Source organism: Montipora capricornis, chromosome 12 (genome assembly GCF_036669925.1).
Source record: "Montipora capricornis isolate CH-2021 chromosome 12, ASM3666992v2, whole genome shotgun sequence".
In the NCBI taxonomy this organism is placed as follows: Eukaryota; Metazoa; Cnidaria; class Anthozoa; order Scleractinia; family Acroporidae; genus Montipora; species Montipora capricornis.
The window spans coordinates 13,221,972-13,241,971 of NC_090894.1; the positions used below are offsets into that span (position 1 = coordinate 13,221,972).

Sequence of the window (20,000 nt, forward strand, 5' to 3'; positions counted from 1 at the left end):
TTTTGCTTTTGTTGAATTGGTTTTTCGCGTCACGTTTGTTGTTTAGAATAAAAGCATGGCGAGCAGGTTTGCCCAGCGACGAAGAAGCCAAAGAGTTTACAGAAAAACTTGAAAACGAGAACACGAAGAAGAAAATACGAAGAAGAATATTTTCTGTTTGCTTTAAAGCCCAGCCGTATTTGCAAAACTTGACTACTTTGAAACACAATAAAATCGGAAATATTCAATATTTAGTCTCCATATAATAAAAAGAACATTACACGGTGACGAGAAGATATGAATTTTATGTTCTCTTGGCAAGAACAACATCTCACTCGTTCGCTTCGCTCACTCGTGAGATATTATTCTTGCCACTCGAACATAAAATTCATATCTTCTCGTCACCGTGTAATATCCTCCATTTATTATTAATTAATTCAGTCACATACAAACACATTGCATTCTTAAACTAGTGAGTCTTTGCCGTCCTTTTCTCCTTGATCCAGCCCTCTCAGAACTTTAAAGTTAGTACTGGCTGACCATTAAAGAGGAAAATTCCAGTTAAAATAAACAAGTGTCTTTTTTAAATTAAGGCTTAAAACTTGAGTTACTTTGTGTTTACTTAACATAGTTTTGAAACCCAAAGAAAACAAATTTGATTTTTTGATCATAGTACCACTTTAATTAAAGTGCAACAATTAAACTACCACAAATTTCCTTTCACCAAACACAACGTTTGATGATCAGTACCAATTAAGCAAAACAAAGAAACCAGAACACGTATTTCAAATAAACTCTTACTTTCTATATTACTTTCTCTAAATAGTGTGGAATTTTCACTTACTGCCGCCTACTCTCATATGGGTAGACACATACTCAAAAATTTATTGAAAGCCCAAGTAATACTCAAGCAAGGAATACCCGCTGGCTTACAATGATTGCATGTTGCATTTGGTGAGCTCAAATACCCAGTCGATATCTTCTTTACTCAAGTCTGTTACACGCTGGCACACAAGATGAAGACTCAACCTGGTGAAAAAAATTGCAGACTTTACTATATTCATAGGACGGTATTAGTGTGTCATAGGAGATAAATTAAGAGAAAGATTAAGGATTTGGGTAGGCATTATTATTATTATGGTGAAATTTTGACTTCTAACCAGACCAAGGAAGATTTGTCTATTAAAAGCCCCACTACGGAAGTGAAAGTGGTTATGGTCACCCCAAGTGGGCATGTGGAAACGTTGAGCTCCTTTCAGAATAAAAGGAAATCAATGATCATGAATCTACATCTGTATGAAGAAATGAACTGTGGCGAATTTGGCCTTCATGCACCCTTATATGTGAGAAAAACTTGTAGTTTCTTTGAGAAAAATTGTGGGCAAGGAATTTCAAGAATACTGCAAATTTGGTTGCATTTTCTAATAAAGTAGTAGTTTGTGAGGCCAGTGTTTGTTGTTTGTTCTGGATAACAAATATTACACACCACTTTGGATTATCAGATTAAACAAACATTTGAATGACATGTACTTATCAGGGTTTGTGCTGGATTTTGTCTATAAAATTCCAGGAGTATCCAAGGTCCGAGTTTTCAAGAGCCAGAAATTGAGTTTTCAAGGAGTCCTTTTAATAATATTTCTATGCCATACGTAGTGTTTCAGTGTTTTCAGTGCTGAAAAAGCCTACCTTGATATTCCTTTCCACATCATGCAAGTTAAGTGCATGCATGGACATTTTTAATTTTAGGTTTTAATGTTTCCCTAATAATCAAATTTGGGCTCAGATCTTTGAAATGTCTCTTTTAACTTAGCATGATGCAATTTCAACAATTTCATCCAAGCAAAAATTCAAGGAGTTTTCAAGCAGTTTTCCACAAAATCATTTTTTGCAGGGGCTTTACAAGCGCCCTTGAAGTCCAAAATTAAATTCCAGGGCATGCCAGCGTTTCTCCTGCCACAGCCTTCTTGCACTGCTCCAAATTTTTTGTGCACTGCAACAACAGAACCACTAGCTGCCCAGGCTACAGTACTTTATTATTGTCTTTCACCTTTGATATTTTAGTCTACTCACCCATTTCTGCTGAAGGTTTTGAAAGCTGCTAAAGGTGCTAAGGGATCTTCCACCTTGGGAAGGTCATAAAAAATATTAAGTCACCCAATGTCATAACCAAAAAATAATTAAATCCCATGTGCACAGTATGCCTGAAAATCGACTGAGACTGATGGAAGTCTGTGGTTAAAGGTCTGTTGCTACATTGGAGAAATGGAAAGATCACCCGGGGTGTGGTTCTTAGAGTTTCACCTGGTTAGGAATTCGCTGACACATACATAGACACTATAAGTTGTAAAGAAAAAAACCAGGGCTTTGCCACTGCTGGAGTCTTGTTATTAAACAGTAAAATTTCTCTTGAACTCCTGTCATAAAACATTCTAGCTTTCTGTCAAACCTCTGTGCCTTATGTATTTAGCCATCATGTCCTAACTTGAGCTTATTGAGTGTATGAATGTGAACCCATTTAGTACTGAAGCAACAAACCATCTCACCTTGCAACACAACATTGTTGCACAACAAGTTGTATGAAAAATATTATGTTGCCCTTATTACTGGGCCTTTAAGCATACAAATTCAGGTGGTGCAATGCCTGAACAGCTGAATTTAAAGCCAATTTTTTTCACATCACTGAATCTAACAATAGTGCCTATTGTTATATATAATAGTAATAATAATAATAATAATAATAATAATTGCAATGCATCTCGCGCTATCGCGCAACGAATCTCGAGATTGCATGCCTGAGCTTGCCCGATTATAAATGCTATGCTTTGTAGATTGGGTTCTGAAGTACACTCCGCATTTCTTCGGGCCATCGAGTTACAGTCTTCGCATTGTTGTCGGACACCAAGCGCCACCCAACAAATGCTCGGCTAATCACATGGCAGAAAAAACCATAATATTCGTTTCTTTGAGTTGTGGCGGATTTGTGTAGTGGCGGATTTTCCTCTGGATTTTCTTGTTGTTTTCACGGTAAGTATCATTATGAATTGACTCAGATATATTATTGAGCTTTCAAACTGTGTTCTTCTCTGGTTTGAGAAAAATTTCGCTTCAGATTCTTCGCATTGTCGGTCGAGTTTGGAACGAAGGCAGTCGCATGTTATGTCAATGGCTACCATCACCATCGACTACTACAAGGCGTTTGGTCTCACAAAATCTCCTCTCTTTGGGGCTGCCTGCATTGATCAGGTCTCCTCCTACTCTAGCATTTTCCTTCTCATTGAGAACGGCTAGTAATAATAATAATAATATTATTATTATTATTTAATAATAATAATAATAATAATAATAATAATAATAATAATATTATTATTATTATTATTATTATTATTCCTCATTCTTTCCACCAATTTGAATGAAGTTGCTCTGAATTACATGTATATGCAAAGTAATATAAAACATAGCCATACCTCGTTGGCAAGATCAACGACAGCTTGGGCAGCACTGACTCTCGCCATTTCCTAAAAGGTCATCAATCTTTTAAGTTCAGCCAGCTGTAGATTACCTAAAAGATTTATGTGCGGTAGTGATTTCATACCTCTTTCCTCTTCAGTTTTTTCTCTTTGCCTTTGGTTGATTTCTTCTGTGTATAAGACAGTTGCAAAAATGGTTTGTTATTACTCCTTGATTATTATAACAACACGTCAAAGCAGCAATCATCAGTGCAAACATGATACCACTTGTCTAGAAGGAAAGGTTCTTAAAGTTGCCAGCACTAATTACAACGTAGCTTACCCCCATGATACTTCCAGAAGAATACAGTGATTACATATAAGACTTGTTTTTAAAGTGGTCTTAAAATTACTTCGCACTTTGGGAGAAGATTACTGGAGAAAACCTTGAACACATTTCGCGCGTTTTTCTAGTCCGCCATCTTTGATTTGCCAATGCCCCTAGTGACTCACGGGAACTTATATATTCGTCCCAATCTCCCGACATCACAAATATACGTGACGTCAACTCGGGAGACGATGAAAAGTGACTAATGTGGCTGTAGAATAGCGTGTTAAAACACGGGTATTGTAGAACACCATGTCGCATGAAGACAAAGCGATTGAGCTTGTATCTCAGGCAGAGAAGAAAGTTAAGTCATCTCAGGGATTTTTGGGTGGATTGTTTGGGTAGGTCCAAGTTGGTTTAAGGAGTTGTCTGAGCATGCACATACATGTAGGCCTTGTTGAAGTGTTATCACTTCAGATCGGATTGCAAAAGAAAGGTTTTTTGTTGATTTCAGGGGAGCTTCAAAGCTAGAGGATGCGACAGAACTCTACATCCAAGCAGGAAATTCGTTCAAGATGGCGCAAAAATGGAGTGGTGAGCCTATTATTCATTTGTACAGCTGTAATTTCATTTATTTTAACCACTGATTTCAGTGGTACCAAGCTAAGTTGATTCCTAATCACCATGTCCCATGCCCAGGTGACTGGCTTTTTTCATTTAAAAGGTTATCAAGTATTTATTTTTAACACTAATCAGTGTTAGTTGTGGCCTGTGCTTTGTATTAGTCTGTTTTCTTCTCACAATTCTTCCTGCCTTGTTTGTTCAAAGAACTAGTTACGTTACATGACTCTCCAACTGATAGATCACTATCCAATAACTACATGTAGGTGACAATTAAGTTATCATCTAGATATAGAGGTTACAGTTTTCCTTAGTACATTGCAATTGATGAAGGCAAAATTACTGAATGCTGATTGGCTGAGACGAATCGTGAGGGCACTTTAGGTGATCAAAATGGCATGATTACTTGATCCTGATTGGTTAATGGTTGCATTTACTGATCAAGCGAAGTTACATGTACAAGAGAATCTTCTGCCAGATTCTGACTTCGATTAAACTGCTTTTTGTCCAGGTATAAAATACATTTTAAGCGCTATTTCTGTTGTCATCAACGATTTATTGAATTGAACTCTAACCGAATGAAAACGTGGTTAAGTTGATTGTTATTGCGGCATTGAACAGGTTTCCTTCAATGATTTTGCACTTGATGTGATAAACAGGTAATAAATCGCAATGTGCCTTCGTGCAATTAGGGATTAATTTCACTGATATCGGAGTCATTTTGGTGTGTTTCTGTGAACACAGAACTTTGACCAAATTTTAACTTACAAGTTCATTGTTTTACCAAGTGAATATTCCACAGAAAACCCACCATCACAATACACATCATTCATCACCATGGCGAGCTGGCTCAAAAGTTGACACATCCAGGCAACATGATTTTTGTGACACACTCTTCTTTATAGCTGCAGGTAAAGCATTCATGGAAGCAGCAAACCTACAGATTAATCTTCAGTCCAAGCATGAAGCAGGGCAACGCTATGTTGACGCAGGGAACTGTTTTAAGAAGACTGATGTAGAAGGTAAATTCAAGTTTAGTTTTATTAAAGGGGCTATGTCACACAAATTTGTGTAATTTCATGACATTCAAAATGCCCAAAAAGTGGAAAGAAACATTGCAAGAACCACTTAAAATCATTGAACAACATAAAAGAAATACAACAAAAGTGGACGAGGTTGAACTGGATTGCATTTGGGTAATCATGAAAAAAGTTGGCGTAAGGTTTTTCAAATTTATGGGAAATTGCCTCGATAGAGGCCTTCATCGTGTTTGTGATGTAACGGTAATTTTGTCAGTAAAGGAATTCCACATAACCACTTTTGAACTTTAATTAAACTTGTGACAAGCTAAAGATGTCCTTGAAAGTGCTAAACCCTATGACCAAATTCTGTGGATTTCAAAACTATCATGCTAAATAAACAGTAACTCATCGAAGTTTTAAGCCTTGATTTCTAAAAAGCACCTGTTAATTTTAACTGGAATTTGCCTGTTTAATGGTCTGCCATTAAAAAAAAAGTAAAAAAGTCTGTTTATGAGCCAAGTGGCCCATCAGAGCCAGAGCTTATCCCGATTTCTGTGGCATGAAGCGACTAGCAGTATTTTTACTCCCCCCTGGATTCTATGGCAGTCCATCGCAGGGTTACCCCAGCATTTTGCTAGTACCTATTTATACACCTGGCTGGAGAGAGGCACCGTGGAAGTAAAGTGTCTTGCCCAAGAACACAACACAATGTCCCCGGCCAGGACCTGAACCTGGCCCACTCGATCCGGATTCGAGCACACTAACCATGAAGCCACCACTCCTCCCACAATGGTCTGCCATTACTAACTTTAAAAACCTTGAGGGAGCTGGATCGAGGAGAAAATGACATCAAAGACGCAATGCGTGTGTACGTGGCTGAATTAATATACATCCTGGGATTTCCGGGCTTTCAGACTTTTAAACTTGTGTTTTGCATATACATGTATGATAGGCAGCGTTTACCCGCTGAATTTTTAAGCTACAGTGTAGTGAGTAAATGACGTCACTTTTCCATAGATCCAACCCTCTGAGGTCCAATCGGTCAGTTTGGAACGAGAGTAATAGCGAACCATGAAATCCAAACCTTACACTCCAACTAAATAGCCTTTGAATAAAAATCAACAGTTAAAATTTTGCCAGTGAAGTGTTGAGCAATCACAAGGAAAAAAAGGTGATTTTTAATTAATCATAGTAGCACTTTAAACACCCTAAAACAACATGACATAGCCCCTTTAACCTCTCCCAGACATTTCACCCTGGCATAATTACATGGCATGGGAGATCTTGATTTTGATGAGAATGAAAGAAAATTATAGTACTCAGAGAAAATCACAAGAATCAGAAAAATCAGAAGAAAATCAGAAGAATCGAGTTGAATATATATTGATATCGGCACTATACAAGTTTATTATTATTATTATTATTATTATTATTATTATTGAATTCTATTATTAAAGCTCAGCCTATAGAGGATCACAGACTGAGGGGTGAGGCATGATTGCGTGATGGTTGCCATGCCATCATGACCCCACTAAGATTATCCAGAAAATGTCCCTGCATAACAGCTTTACTTTCATGGAAAAAAGGGAACTGTTGTTTTCCCAGCAAGCCATACAAGTATACAGTACATAGTACATGCAAATTGAAAGATACATTTTTGCAACTTGTTGATTGATATTTGCTCTTTGATGATGAAAAGCATCTCTGCATGTAACTTTAGTTATTTCCATGAACAGTTTACAGTCAAAACTACATTTGGTTTATTGACTGCTTTTGGGTAAGCATGCATGTACACTGTATTGAGTTGTATTAATTAATTAAAAGTAAGCGAGACAAAAGTCTCTGGAACAGAAGAGAAGCCACGCACCGGTAGCTCAGTTGGTTGAGCACCGGGCTGTCACGCGGGAGGTCGCGAGTTCAATTCCGGCCAGACCAACACTCAAGGTCTTTAAATAACTGAGGAGAAAGTGCTACCTACATCTGCAAATGGTTAGACTTTCAAGTCTTCTCGGATAAGGACAATAAGCGGGAGGTCCCGTCTCAAAACCCTTCAATGTTCATAATCCTGTGGGACGTAAAAGAACCCACACACTTGTCGCTAAGAGTAGGGCACGTAGTTCCCGGTGTTGTGGTCTGTCTTCTGTTGTGTATCATGGTTGGGAGGGTAAAAAAGGGGCCACAGTAATTGGCGCAAGCTGTCGTGGCACTCTGCCAGCTTGACTGGCAAAGTTAATAAAATAAAATAAAATAGATCAAGAGCTGAGCAGCTCTACCTAGGACCTTAAGTATAGGATCATAAACTATACAAGTATGTATATACAGGTATAATTTTTCTAGCATTTTTTATATTCTTGCAGAAGCAGTGAGAGCTTTTGAAATGGCCATTAACATTTACACAGATATGGTAGGAAAATTGTTGGTTAAATGTCAGTAACATAAATGATCTGCCAGGTGTGTTAACTGGAAAACCATTTTCCTTACATAGGTGTAACATGCACTGTTTTCTTTGAAAAGTATTGTTAATAAACCGTGTAGCCCGCTGAATGCCAAGCATGTAATTGTTGCTTACATTATTACCATTATCAAGTGCCTGATTTTTAATAAGTGCCTAAAAATGAATGGAGAACAATTATGACAATATACATTTTGATGCTCAGCCTTGACGGCTTTATGGTTTGTTAGGGTCGGTTTACTATGGCTGCTAAGCATCATATTACTGTGGCTGAGATTTATGAGGGAAACACGGCAGACTTAGAAAAGGTGAGAGATTTAAATTGTTGAATTGTTTTTTGCGGTGAGTTCCTCTATACAGCACATTCAAGAACTGTTAGAACTGGAAACCCTCACCATGTATTCTGTAACTTAAAAACATGTACGACACTTTTGACATGTAATGATTACTAATTTGAATACTTAAGATTTTTGTTTGTTGATAAGGAAAATTTTTTCCCATCTTCCTTGCAAGGTGTCAATTTCAGAATGATAATGTCTACAGTGCCAAAAATTTTGTTGAATAATTTTTAGTACATAAATAATTTGTTTCAATTGGTGTAATTGGTATAATTATTACACTAAATTATTCATATAGGGTTGTATCTCGGTTATTAGACTCTTCCCAACATAATCTTCGTTAATTAAGCAAAAGGTTGAAATTGAAAATGAAATGGAAAGTGAGTTATGTGTATGTAGAATTTTATAAAACAAAAATCAAAAGCCAGAGGTCTGTCATGTACAGAATTAATTACCGGTATGAGTGTAATATTATTATTATTATCTTTTTCAGGCAATATTTCATTATGAACAGGCTGCTCAATATTACAGAGGGGAAGAGTCAAACAGGTGCAAATGTCGATTTAGGTTCAACTGCAACGGAGTTGACCATCTACTAAACATCTACTGAACATGTACATGTTGTTGCGATGAAATCATCAATAATAATTATTATTAGGGATTGATGCCACTCTAGCGCAAAGAATACTGATTGTAACTTGCAAGGGTATGTTTCAAGACCCAGCATTTCAATACACATACTACTGTAGTACAGTAACTACATGTACTGTCTCCATCCATAATGGAGTGATCTAAGGCTGTTGTTCATACTCACCATTAAGCATCCTATCCATTTTTTGAGATATAAAATAATATGTTGGAGGCAAATCGCTGCCATCATCACGGGTTTAAAGGAGCATGCGCAGAGTTAGTGTGCCAAGCTTCCAGGCGAAGCCAATGATGGTACTGTTGGTTTGCGTTGAATGTATTGTTTTAAGCCAGTACAAATCTAATGATAACTTCTTCATGAATACAAAAAATGTATTTCAAAACCTATGTTGCATGTGGGCTGTAATAATAATAATAATAATAATAATTATTATTATTATTATTATTATTATTATTATTATAATATAAGCACTTAAAACTTTTGTATGCAATATACAGTTAATTAAAAATAGTATAACGAGGTGCGTGAGTGTAGTCCATTATATAGTGAAAACTTAAGACAAAATTGTATGGAAAACTTAAGGATATATAAAATTAGTGCTATTAATAATACTTTGATCAAAAAGAAAAGGAAAAAAATTGGTAAAACTATTTAGGACATCTAAAATTTACGACGGTGATCATAAAGTTTTTAAAATTCTCTCAAACATATTACTTATTGGGCCATAGAAATCCATTGACAATTACATCATAGTTTAAAAAATCCTAAAGACGTTGAAGACAGAGAGTTAATAAAATTAATTCGAATGTGGTATTCATTTTCATGTTGCAACTTTAAACGTTCGAGAGATGTTTAGTGCAGAGAGTACAGCCTTCTGCATGTTATGAAGAAGTCTCAGCACCATCCCCCCAATACGTCCATTATGATATTATATTGTTTCACTTCATTTCCTTGGTACTTCTGCTTTTATTTAATTCCCAACGGAGCGGTCATTGTTTTGTGGTTTTCTCCTCCTTCCTTTTCTCACGATTTGTAAAGCAAGCGTGATGACTTGCTTTGACTCGTGGTTGATAATATGAACATCCACTCTGTTGGCTTTAACTTCTTGGTGCTGCTCAAATAGGGGGACATCCCAGAGTGCTTGCGCATTGTTCACCTCGAACACTGGCTTGAGTTTCAGTGGCGAGCACCAAGGTGGCACGAGTCTACAAGGCCTACGTCTTGCAGAATTTCGGAAAAGAGTAGCTTGAGAGCTGCGTCATGGTGGGTCATGCACTCACTTGTGCAATGGCAGTACAACCAGCCAGGACATGAGCAACTCTTTCAGGGGCTTTATTGCATAGACTACACATCACCTCAGTCGTTACATCCGCATGCGTTTTCTGGCAAGCATACAACCTGGTAGGTAGTAACTGTTTGGAAAGCTCAAATATCCCTACCACTGTATGTGTTGGGCATTGTTTCCAACCACTTAACCAGCAGAAACAGCCATCAAAGTTAAGGTTCCTGTCTTCACTTCTCGCAAAGATTAGTTTCCCCTGCCAGGTTCTGTTTGTGCACCGCATACAATGACCTCTGCTCCAAACGCCTTCTCAGCTCTGCCATCAGTTTCTCTGCTGTTATCACTTTTCCGCTATCATGCTTTATGCAGGTTGGATTTGGGTACTCTAGTTGCAACTAGAGGCCCATCTCCTCTGCTTACCCTGCTGCCTCTTCAACTAACGAACTATGACCTAACTTCTCCACTCTCTCTTCAAACTCACTGACCATCGCCGTAGCTGGGTCACCATTTCTTTGTAACTTTACTGCCGTCTTTATCTGCGTCAACTTATACTCCTCCTTGATCGAGCACAGGCCTCTACCTCCCTTCTCTCTTGGCATGTATGGGATGGCAGTTGAATTGTTGGGATGTTTCCCACCATTCTCAACAATTATTTTGCAAGTTTCTCTATCTAACTTTTTAAGCTCTGTCACTGGCCACTGTTGTGACCACATTAGGTAGCCTAACACTGGTAATGCAAATTGGTTTGAGGCTGTTACACGGTTGTGATCAGACAAGGGACTTGACCAGATGATAAACATTCTGCGAAGAAACTCCTTAGCTGCGCGCTCCAACAACATGCTCTCCTCTTTCCTCACCGTCTCTAACACACCCAAGAACTTGTACTGATTGCCCTCTTCGAGGTTGGGAACACACATATTCTCATCTACCCTTACCCTCAGGCATTGCGGAGATAGGTATGTGCCTCCCTCCCCCCCCCCCCCCACTCCCCTTGTACATGGACGACTCCACACTTTTTGGGGTTCCACTGGAGTCGGACATTCTCCATTGCGCTCTTGGTTGATCCCATAACACAGTCTAGTTTACTCTCTGAAGATGCAAAGATCGTTAGATCATCGTTATACAAGAGGTCTGTTACCTTTACACTAATGCGCTTTGATAGTTTATAACCATGGGGTTCAAACAGACTGTGAAGAGCCTGGGGCAAAGAGCATCACCCTTGGGTAGGCCTTTGACAAACCAAATTGGCTCAGAAGTCTCGCGACCTTGCTTTGTAGTCACCACCACCCTTGTGTTCCAGCTCTTCCTTAACTTCTCCACTGTCCTTGACAACCAAACAGGAAATCTATGCAGGATCATCATCTCCTCCAGCCAAACATGGTCTACCGAGTCGTACGCCTTCTTGACGTCGATCCATGCCATAGTCAGATTACACTTTCACCGATGACAATCTAGGGTCAGCTGTTATTATTATCATCATCATCTTCATCATCATCATCATCATCATCATTATTATTATTATTATTATTATTATTATTGTTATTATTAAACTGGTTATTGTCATAAAAATGGCTGGAATGTTTGAAAAGCATTAAAACACTGCATGCATAGTTTAAAATAGTGGATTGGTTTTCTTTCTTTGTCAGCTTCTTCAAACCATAATGATATCCCTGTGCAGTTTAGCACGGGCATCTTACTCTCGTCTTACGGGAAATGCAAGTTTCATTGTAACTGCCAATATGAAGTTCTTCTGTTTGTTTTTTGTAGCTCTGCAAACAAGTGCTTATTGAAAGTTGCAATGTATTCAGCACAGATGGGAGAATATGCAAAAGCTCTTGAGATTTACGAACAGGTAAGTTATCATAAATAAAGAAAAAGAAATGCTTTATTTGTAATATTAATAATGATAATAGCTTTGTTTCCAACTGTAGACATTGCAGTCTAAAATACATTGGTATGATTTGTAAAATATAATATAAAAATATGTACAATTTGTGAATTAAAAAGGTGAGTGAATATAAGTGAATATGTCACTTTATGGGTATTATTAGATTATTCACTGGTTTCTAGTGAGTTCATCATTGTAATATCTACTAGCTTTAATGATAAAGGAGTTGGCAGCTCTTTTAGTGCGGATTGATGGTACTTTGACTGTGCCTCTAGCTTGTGATCTGGTGGAGTACTGGTTTTGGTAGCGCTGTGGGAACAGGTGGTTGAGCTTGTATTACTCGTTTTCCATTTGTTTGAAGTATGACATAGTAATGGCGTAAAGTCGATACGTCTCTGTATCACTTCCAGCTGACCAATGAGGTATCCAGTAGACGGGAAAAACCATGCTAGCGCTGCATGCTCAATAATAGATTTGATGGATGTTATGTAAATGTGGACAAGTTCGTTAGCAGCCACACCAGCTCGTTTGAGCAGTCTTATAGAATAGATACGTTTTGCTGCCTTCTTGGTGACGGCGTTCATCGTTCCATGTCAGATCATATGTTACGTGGACACCAAGTAGCTTATAAGTAGTCACTCTTTCGAGATGGTCATCCCCAATTCTGATTTTTGGGATGTCCGGTAGTACCCTTTGAAAGCACACGAGAATTTCTTTACATCTTACTGAATTCAGTTTCATGCGATGGTTGTTGGCGTGTTGGACAACTCGATCATCGCTTGTTTGCATGTCACTTTGGTCTTGGTTGACGGAGAAACTTTCAGCAACTGTTAGGTCGTCGATATATTTCCATCTCCAAGAGTCTTGATGTGCAAGGGAATTGACCATGACGAGGAAGAGCACGCAACCCCGCGGAATTCCTGCTGGGACATGCTTCCAAGATGACATGTGTCCACAATGGCATGTGTCCAAGATGACATGTGTGTTCACACACACTCTACTTTAGATTGGAGTAAAAACAGGTCACAAGAACAAGACTACATGTAACTAGTTTTCTCTTCTCAGAGAGTGCATTTTGTGTGGACATCATAAGTGCACTTTTTAGAATGAAACGTTGTTGCTCATAGGAAACACATAATCCAATATTAAGGTCCCAATAACTGTAATATTCAAGTGAAACATGAAATTATGATTATTGCGTTCGCCCCTGAGTTGTTCCTAACTGAATTATTACTAAAGGAAGTTCGCCAGTTATTAGTAGAATAGAGCGGTTTTCAATTGAGTGTCGAAAGTAAATAGCGAATTGCCTTGGTTTATGATTACTTCACTCAGTGATTGGTTCAAAGTTCCCGCGCCACTTTCTCAACCAATCAGAAGTGAAACCAAAACCAATCGTGGCTCGCGCGTGCACATTTTCCCGCGTTTTGTGTCGGCTACTTCGAGTTTTGATTGGTTTTCTGGATTGTCTCCGTCCTTTTTGATTGGCCAAAGTAATTACTTTGGTTTTGGTTTTACAACAGTTTTACGACACTCGATTGAAACTCGCTCTAGAAGCAGTTGTGGTTAATAGTTAACCAAAGCAATAAATCAGCAATATGATTTTTGAGGTCAGCATGGTGGCAAATCAAAAGTTATCAAAGAAGACACTGTACTTTGATATTAACACTATCCAATAACTTAACATTTTAGGTTGGTGCCGATGCTATTGAAAGTTCTCTACTGAAGTATAGTGCCAAAGAGTATTTCTTCAAAGCAACTCTCTGCCACATGTGTATTGATGATGCTGAAGCTCAAAGAGCTGTCGAAAAATACTGTGACATGTACCCAGCATTCCAGGACACAAGAGAGTGTAAACTACTCAGGGTAAGTACAAACTAGACTTTCAAAACAGCAATGCTTGAGAAAATGATGACATTGTGGCTGTAGGGAACTTACAGTGTACACAGGGACAAGGATAATGACGCCAATGAGAAAGTTGTCTAAAAATTGTTTTTTCCCGTTGTAATAATTTCGTGATACACACTGTTAACTCCACGTCATTTGGAATGGAAAGTGTGTATCCACATTACAGGAATAAAATTGGTGTGAATCGTATGGTTGTTTGGGAAGAAAATTAAAATTGTTTTGTCAGGTTCTCGCGTCCTCTACACAACCTCACATTTGGTCAATGAGTCATTTCCGAATTGCTGTTTGTGTCGGTTTCGAAGTGAGTCTTGGTGCTCAGCTATTGTAAGGGAAATGAGTTTGATTTGCATAAGAATACGCAACTAATTTCCATTTGAATGGTTGTGCACCATGACTTGCTTTGAAACTTAGGCATGCAGCAACTCGAAAATGGGCTATTCACATTGTTGTCAAGAAATAATTGGTACAAGCGGTTTCAGAGTAAAAAATAGAGAAAAAAAATTCACATATTTTGTACACTACTTTGTATGCTAGTGCCGGTTGTGGTCAAAACCTCAAATTTGGTGATTCCATGTCGTGTTGTGCAGAGTACTGCAAGAATATGTGCTAAAATACATGCTGTAGATGCAAACGATTATTTTTTCCCTTTAAACCATTGATGGCACTGTTTTGTGTCAGTGTGACAACTGTCGCCGTCGTCGTTTCTTAAGCTCCCAGGATAATATATTGCGAAAAATGCTGCCCTCTGGTATCTTAGCCCTTGCACCATGGAAGATATATTTCACCTACTTCCTTTGCTTGGTGTTAGCTCTGAACTTGCACCAGGATTTTGTAACCATGACAGCCCATGAGGTTTGACCTCAGGCAACCCAGGATCAGGGCCGGGTTGTTCGAAAGCCGATTAACTTAACCAAGGTTTAGCGTAAGCCTTTGTTTCATGTTTTCAACATTTTGGTGAAAGTTTCTTTTGCTTATTTTTGTTTTTCAAGATTGACTTCTTCTAGTGTAAAGTTTTGTCGAATATTAGCATTGAACAGCATTCAGTTTGGGAGTAAAGAAATAAAGTCCTTGGTTAATTTTAATCTAGGAATAAGGATTAGAGCTAATCTGCTTTTGAACAACTTGGCCCTGGTCTATTGGACATATACATGTAAACAACTCAGCCCAGTAATAACGTATGTTTTTCTCTGATTTTTCTAGTGCTAAACTTGAAGTTGACTTTATATCAATTGTCTTTGTAGACCCTCATCGAAGCTAAAGAAGAACAGAGTACAGAATCATTTACAGAGGCTGTAAGTGGTCCTTATATACCATCACTGTCAGAAAATGTGTGGTCTTTTTGAAAGTCAAGAATTGGTGTAAAATAGAGCAGCTATGTTTATAATTCATCACATTGTTTCAGGGTTCTCCTTATCAGGCGGTAACCAGTAAAATTTACCGCTTGTAAGAGCACTTATTACCGCCTGCAAACGCTCAGAAGTCACTTCTGCTTTGCAGAACGTCCAACATTATCCAAAATAATGCTTTACCGGGTTGAAAAGGTCCCTTACATGATGTGCTGAAAACTAGGGAGAACTATGTTGTTTTGTCCTTGTCTTGTTTATTTACATACATGTAGCAATGCTTTCAAAATCTTTTTTTCTTTTTCGCGCTTTGCAGGTAAAAGAGTATGACTCCATTTCAAGACTGGATCAGTGGTTAACAACAATACTTTTACGAATTAAGAAAGGAATGAATGAAGAACCAGACTTGACTTAAATTCAGACAAAAAGATATTAAATCATATTTAACTCACAATGTAGCTAAAGACAATCTTCAGTTTCAATTTCAAGATGCCAACATCCTTTAACAGCAACTTTTTTAGTGCCATACAGTACTCATCCTTAGTGTAAGAAACTATCAATCATTCATGAAAGTAAAGGGTGGCATACAAATTTGATAATGAAAACAGAAACAATAATCTGACTACAATGTTAAAGAATTAAATCTTTTACTGGAAATAGTGTATTGAAACATGGAACGTTTCGGCCATAAACCGTGGCCTTCATCGGCTAATGCTAGAGGTCATGTGACCTGGACAGACCACGTGACAGGCGACCAGGAAAACGCCTCAGCACCCGGTCCCATGTGTTGGACAAACTGAAACGGAGCCCCCCTTTGCGGTTGAGAGAAGGCTGCTCCACCCTTCCCATATGGCCTCCTTTATGCCTCGTCGGACCCAGTCCTCTTCTCGATCGAATATCACATGCCTGTTTTGTTGAAAGAGAGACGGGTTTCCTTAATATGTAGGTACACCGCAGAAGTCTGTGCCTCATTGGATCCCTGGTGACGGTGCTGATCCAGGCAGGTACGCAGGGATTGTTTGGTTTCGCCAACATAGCTGGCCGCACATCCTTGAGATCCACACGGGATCCCGTAGACTAAATTTGACAACTTTTCTCTAGGCATGACCTTGACCAGTTTAGATCTTAATGTGCCAATCGGCTTAAACGTAGTCGAGATTTTATGTGACTTGGATGCGTTCTTAATTCTTTCGGCAACACCAGCAACGTACGGGATCTTAGCCAGTGCCTTCTCTGGACGGCCACTGCTCCACCCTGTCCGAGGTTTCTTTCCCTTCTTTGCTGCTTTTAGGAAGGCCCATTTTGGGTCACGTCTTGATGTAGGCACCGCAGATTGAATCTTAGATGGTTACGGTACTTCGCAACTTTCCTTGCCGTTTTCTCCAAAGATCTAAAGGCCGGCACACACGAGGGAGCTTGCTCCTGAAACACGCTCCCGACACACGCTCCCGGGTAAGTACGCCAAGCAGTACACACGAAGGACACGACGAAGGAGCTGAATGATAAAACAACCCGATTGGGGCATGGGAACTGTTGTGGATGAAAAAAATAAGCCAATTTGATTGGCCAACTGGAGACACGTCATGTCACGGCAAGCAAATTTCAGTACACACGAGGGAGCTTGCTCCTGAAACAGACTCGTGCAACAGATTTGCCCCTGGAGCTTGCTCCTTCATATCAAACCAGTTTGATATGAGGGAGCAAAACCTGGGAGCAAAATTTTTTGCTAGAAATCGTTGGTGCAGACGAGGGAGCTTTGCTCCGGGAGCGTGTTGCAGGAGCGTGCTGCGGGAGCAAGCTCCCTCGTGTGTACCGGCCTTAACAGTTCTATGTTTCAATACACTATTTCCAGTAAAAGATTTAATTCTTTAACATTTTACAAAACTGGATGATTATAAATTATGTTTACTAATCTGACTACAAACAAAAGCTCTTTCACAGAAGTCTGTATCTACCCAAAATAATTTCAATTTGATGGTAAAAAAATAAACATTGCTCAGTTGGATCATGCAAGGACCAAAATACGGGCCTTATAGTAATAGTTTGAAGATTGCAGGTTGCTAGATTTTGGGGCAAGCCCATTATCGAGTCTCTTTTTTTCTCTCCTGTGCTCATCTCTAGCTTGCAGCAAACTGTAGAGCCCAAACGAAAAAAGAAGGGATTCTAGACAGCCTGTTTCAAATAGAGAGAAAATACAGTAAGACTTAAATATTTTTAGGCAAGTTCTTACCTGTGATCTGGGATGCCCACAAAACGTATGTTTCTGATGCCATCTCTGGAATCCCCATTTCAAACTACTGTAATCCATCTTTTAATTAATAATAATTTTTGTTAAAAATTCATTTTTCTGCCTGCATTGTTGGCATTGTTTTCTACCGGCACGAATTTCGTAGATGTAACGCCGACCGTTATTGGCTGTTTACCGGTCATGTGGTCTTGCCTTAACCGCAAGGAACTGTTCACATTGGCAAGAAAGGGCGACAACAATGATATGTATGGGTTATTGACCAAGCTTGAGGTCAAGATGGCTGGATATTGGCCAAGTTCTTTTTTGCTTTTTAATGGAGCGAGACGAAGTCAAGGTCCATAAACACGCAAAAAAGAACGAGGCTAATTCTTGGATTTCACATGACGTCACGGCCGCCATGTTGGTGTCCCCAAACAATGAAATGGCGGCCATGTTGGTGTCCCGATCCAATCCTCCGGGAATTGAAAGCTATTATTATGCTAACGTCTTCTTGTGCTTTCGTTGAAAACATGGCTGTTGATCACGAGAGTGAAACCCAAGAATATCCAGCCATCTTGACCGAACAAGCTTGGTGAATAAAGGATTTATTAGGTAGCTTAAGCACGCGCGTTTTTTAGACGCGGGCGGCAACCGGAAGAGAAGATTTCGCGCGCCAGGACAGTGGTCTCTCCCAGATTTTTATACTAATCATTTGTAATGGAGAAAAGATAATTAGCAATGCAAATGTGTCTGTGTGAAGACAAGTTGAAAGGGAAAACAGCTCACTTCCGATTTCCGTCCGCGTCTCAAAAATGCGCGGGCTTAAAGGGGCTAGGTCACGCTATTTAAGGTAATTTTGTTTAATTTTGTTAATTATGAACTCTAAACGTCAAATTGGCCGAGTAAGAGTCTTTCATTTGCAAATCACTGCCACATAACTGAGAATGATTTTCCAGCTTTGTAAATGACATTTTGATATAGACTAATATAAATTTGAAAAAAGGTGGGCCGACGTTTTTTAAATTTACCCAAATTCAATCCATTTCAATCCTCGCCAGTTTTGTCCATCCATGTCCCTTCTTGGCTTCCCTGTGTTTTATTAGAGTTCTTCTATAGTTTTGAACAGTAATTTTGATATTTTAGTTAATTCTATGACCATTCGATCAGTGCTGAAATTGGCCAAAATTGCGAGTCCTAGCCCCTTTACGCTCTCTATTATAGTTATTATGGGATAAAACACCAAAAAATGATCTGTGATCTTTCGGGACCAAGCGAGAAATCCCGAGCTAGCAGTATAGCTCAAGCTTGCACGCTCGGGTAGCCAATCACAGGGCGTGATTTGGTTCATCTTGCCCGCTCACGGAGCTAGTCATATAATAATATAAGTTCAAGTGTGGGCTGTAATGTTAACATTGAAGAATTAAAGTTATGCATGAGTTTGTTGTATACTTATTTTTTGAAATATTACAAAGAAATATCCTGTACAGTTTATTTCCCGCCTTCTTCGTCGTGTTGAAGAAGTATATGATTGGTTCAACGAAATGATTGACAATCGGTTGACCAATCAAAGTTAACAATAAAAGTTTCACTCAGATGGTCGAAAAGAACCGTGTTCGCAAAACTTTTGCATTTTATAATTAGGCACCTTCACTCGCTGGCTTTGCGGTAGAAGATCGAGTTTGGATACTCATCAAAGGCAACAGTAGGTAGGTAACGTGTTCTTTAGTTGAATTTTGGAGGAAGTGCTTTCACTTGAATGCATTACATCGGTTGCAGCACTCGAAGTAGTATCGTTGCATTGGGTCTTTTCTCTGACGTCCTTTATTTGTCCTGTAGTGCCGTTATTTGAATTCTCATGTGCAGTTTTGATATTTTCAAGATGTAAATATCGACTTTACGGGCAAGCCATCCCAATCCCGCATCTGTCCTGCAAAAATATTTGACTCTTCTTTGTCGTTCTTGAATTCCGAAGTGCTATGGGCGTTTTCTTCGTTTAAGTTCTCAAAGTTTCTTTGTTTATACAAGCAAACAGATATAGCATTGAAAATGTCAAATCTGGAGTTATTTTCTTCCATCCTAGTACAGGAATTATCTATTTGCCATTTTGTTGAAATGCTCCAGTATGTTAATTTTAAAAATTAGTAGTAACTTTTTCAGGAAGTCAAGAAAAGGTGACACACCTTCAACTAAATGCTGAGCAAAGCTTTTGTAAGTCTCTTTTTCAGTCAGCAAAAACAAATGAAAGTAATAGAAAGTTATCCCATCCGTGTCAAGCATTCAGACAGGCAACGACTTTAGTGCCTCTTCCTAAGTTGATCAAATTCCCCTCTCCAAGAAGGCTATGGTTGTTATTGAGTTCCTTGTCATTCAGGGGACAGTTCTTCAAACAATGGATAGCGCTATCTGCCAGATAAATCACTATCCAGTAGATAAGTCACAGCGAAACCAATTGCACTATCCAATGGATTTATACACAGGATAGTGCTATCCACCTTTTGAACAACTGGTGAAACAGCTCAA

The 20,000-nt window shown here is 38.8% G+C and overlaps 2 protein-coding genes across 2 annotated transcripts in view; one reads left to right on the forward strand and one right to left on the reverse strand.

Annotated features, from left to right (window-relative positions):
- Positions 1-3,923, reverse strand: part of LOC138027307 (N-alpha-acetyltransferase 40-like) — a 14,364-nt gene extending 10,441 nt beyond the window's left edge. The window contains exons 1-5 of the mRNA XM_068874891.1: positions 3,769-3,923; positions 3,572-3,616; positions 3,444-3,494; positions 2,050-2,102; positions 913-1,008 (exon numbers count right to left, since the gene is read on the reverse strand). Of these exons, the coding sequence (XP_068730992.1) occupies positions 913-1,008; positions 2,050-2,102; positions 3,444-3,494; positions 3,572-3,616; positions 3,769-3,774 (251 nt within the window). The 5' untranslated portion in view covers positions 3,775-3,923. The remainder of the gene's footprint in view (positions 1-912; positions 1,009-2,049; positions 2,103-3,443; positions 3,495-3,571; positions 3,617-3,768) is intronic.
- A 66-nt stretch (positions 3,924-3,989) lies between these two features.
- Positions 3,990-18,932, forward strand: LOC138027302 (alpha-soluble NSF attachment protein-like). The gene is made up of 10 exons (XM_068874879.1): positions 3,990-4,154; positions 4,268-4,347; positions 5,280-5,396; positions 7,754-7,800; positions 8,079-8,156; positions 8,680-8,735; positions 11,885-11,969; positions 13,695-13,868; positions 15,152-15,202; positions 15,570-18,932. Exons 1-10 carry the CDS (start codon positions 4,066-4,068, stop codon positions 15,666-15,668), a joined length of 876 nt encoding a protein of 291 aa, XP_068730980.1. The 5' UTR covers positions 3,990-4,065; the 3' UTR covers positions 15,669-18,932.
- The last annotated feature ends 1,068 nt before the right edge of the window (positions 18,933-20,000 follow it).

Bases quoted from the DNA above. Each gene is read 5' to 3' on its own strand.
- LOC138027302 (XM_068874879.1), top strand. From the start codon at position 4,066: ATGTCGCATGAAGACAAAGCGATTGAGCTTGTATCTCAGGCAGAGAAG. The intron at 7,801-8,078 runs GTAGGAAAATTG...ATGGTTTGTTAG, and splicing joins TTAACATTTACACAGATATG to GGTCGGTTTACTATGGCTGC. The intron at 8,736-11,884 runs GTGCAAATGTCG...TGTTTTTTGTAG, and splicing joins AGAGGGGAAGAGTCAAACAG to CTCTGCAAACAAGTGCTTAT.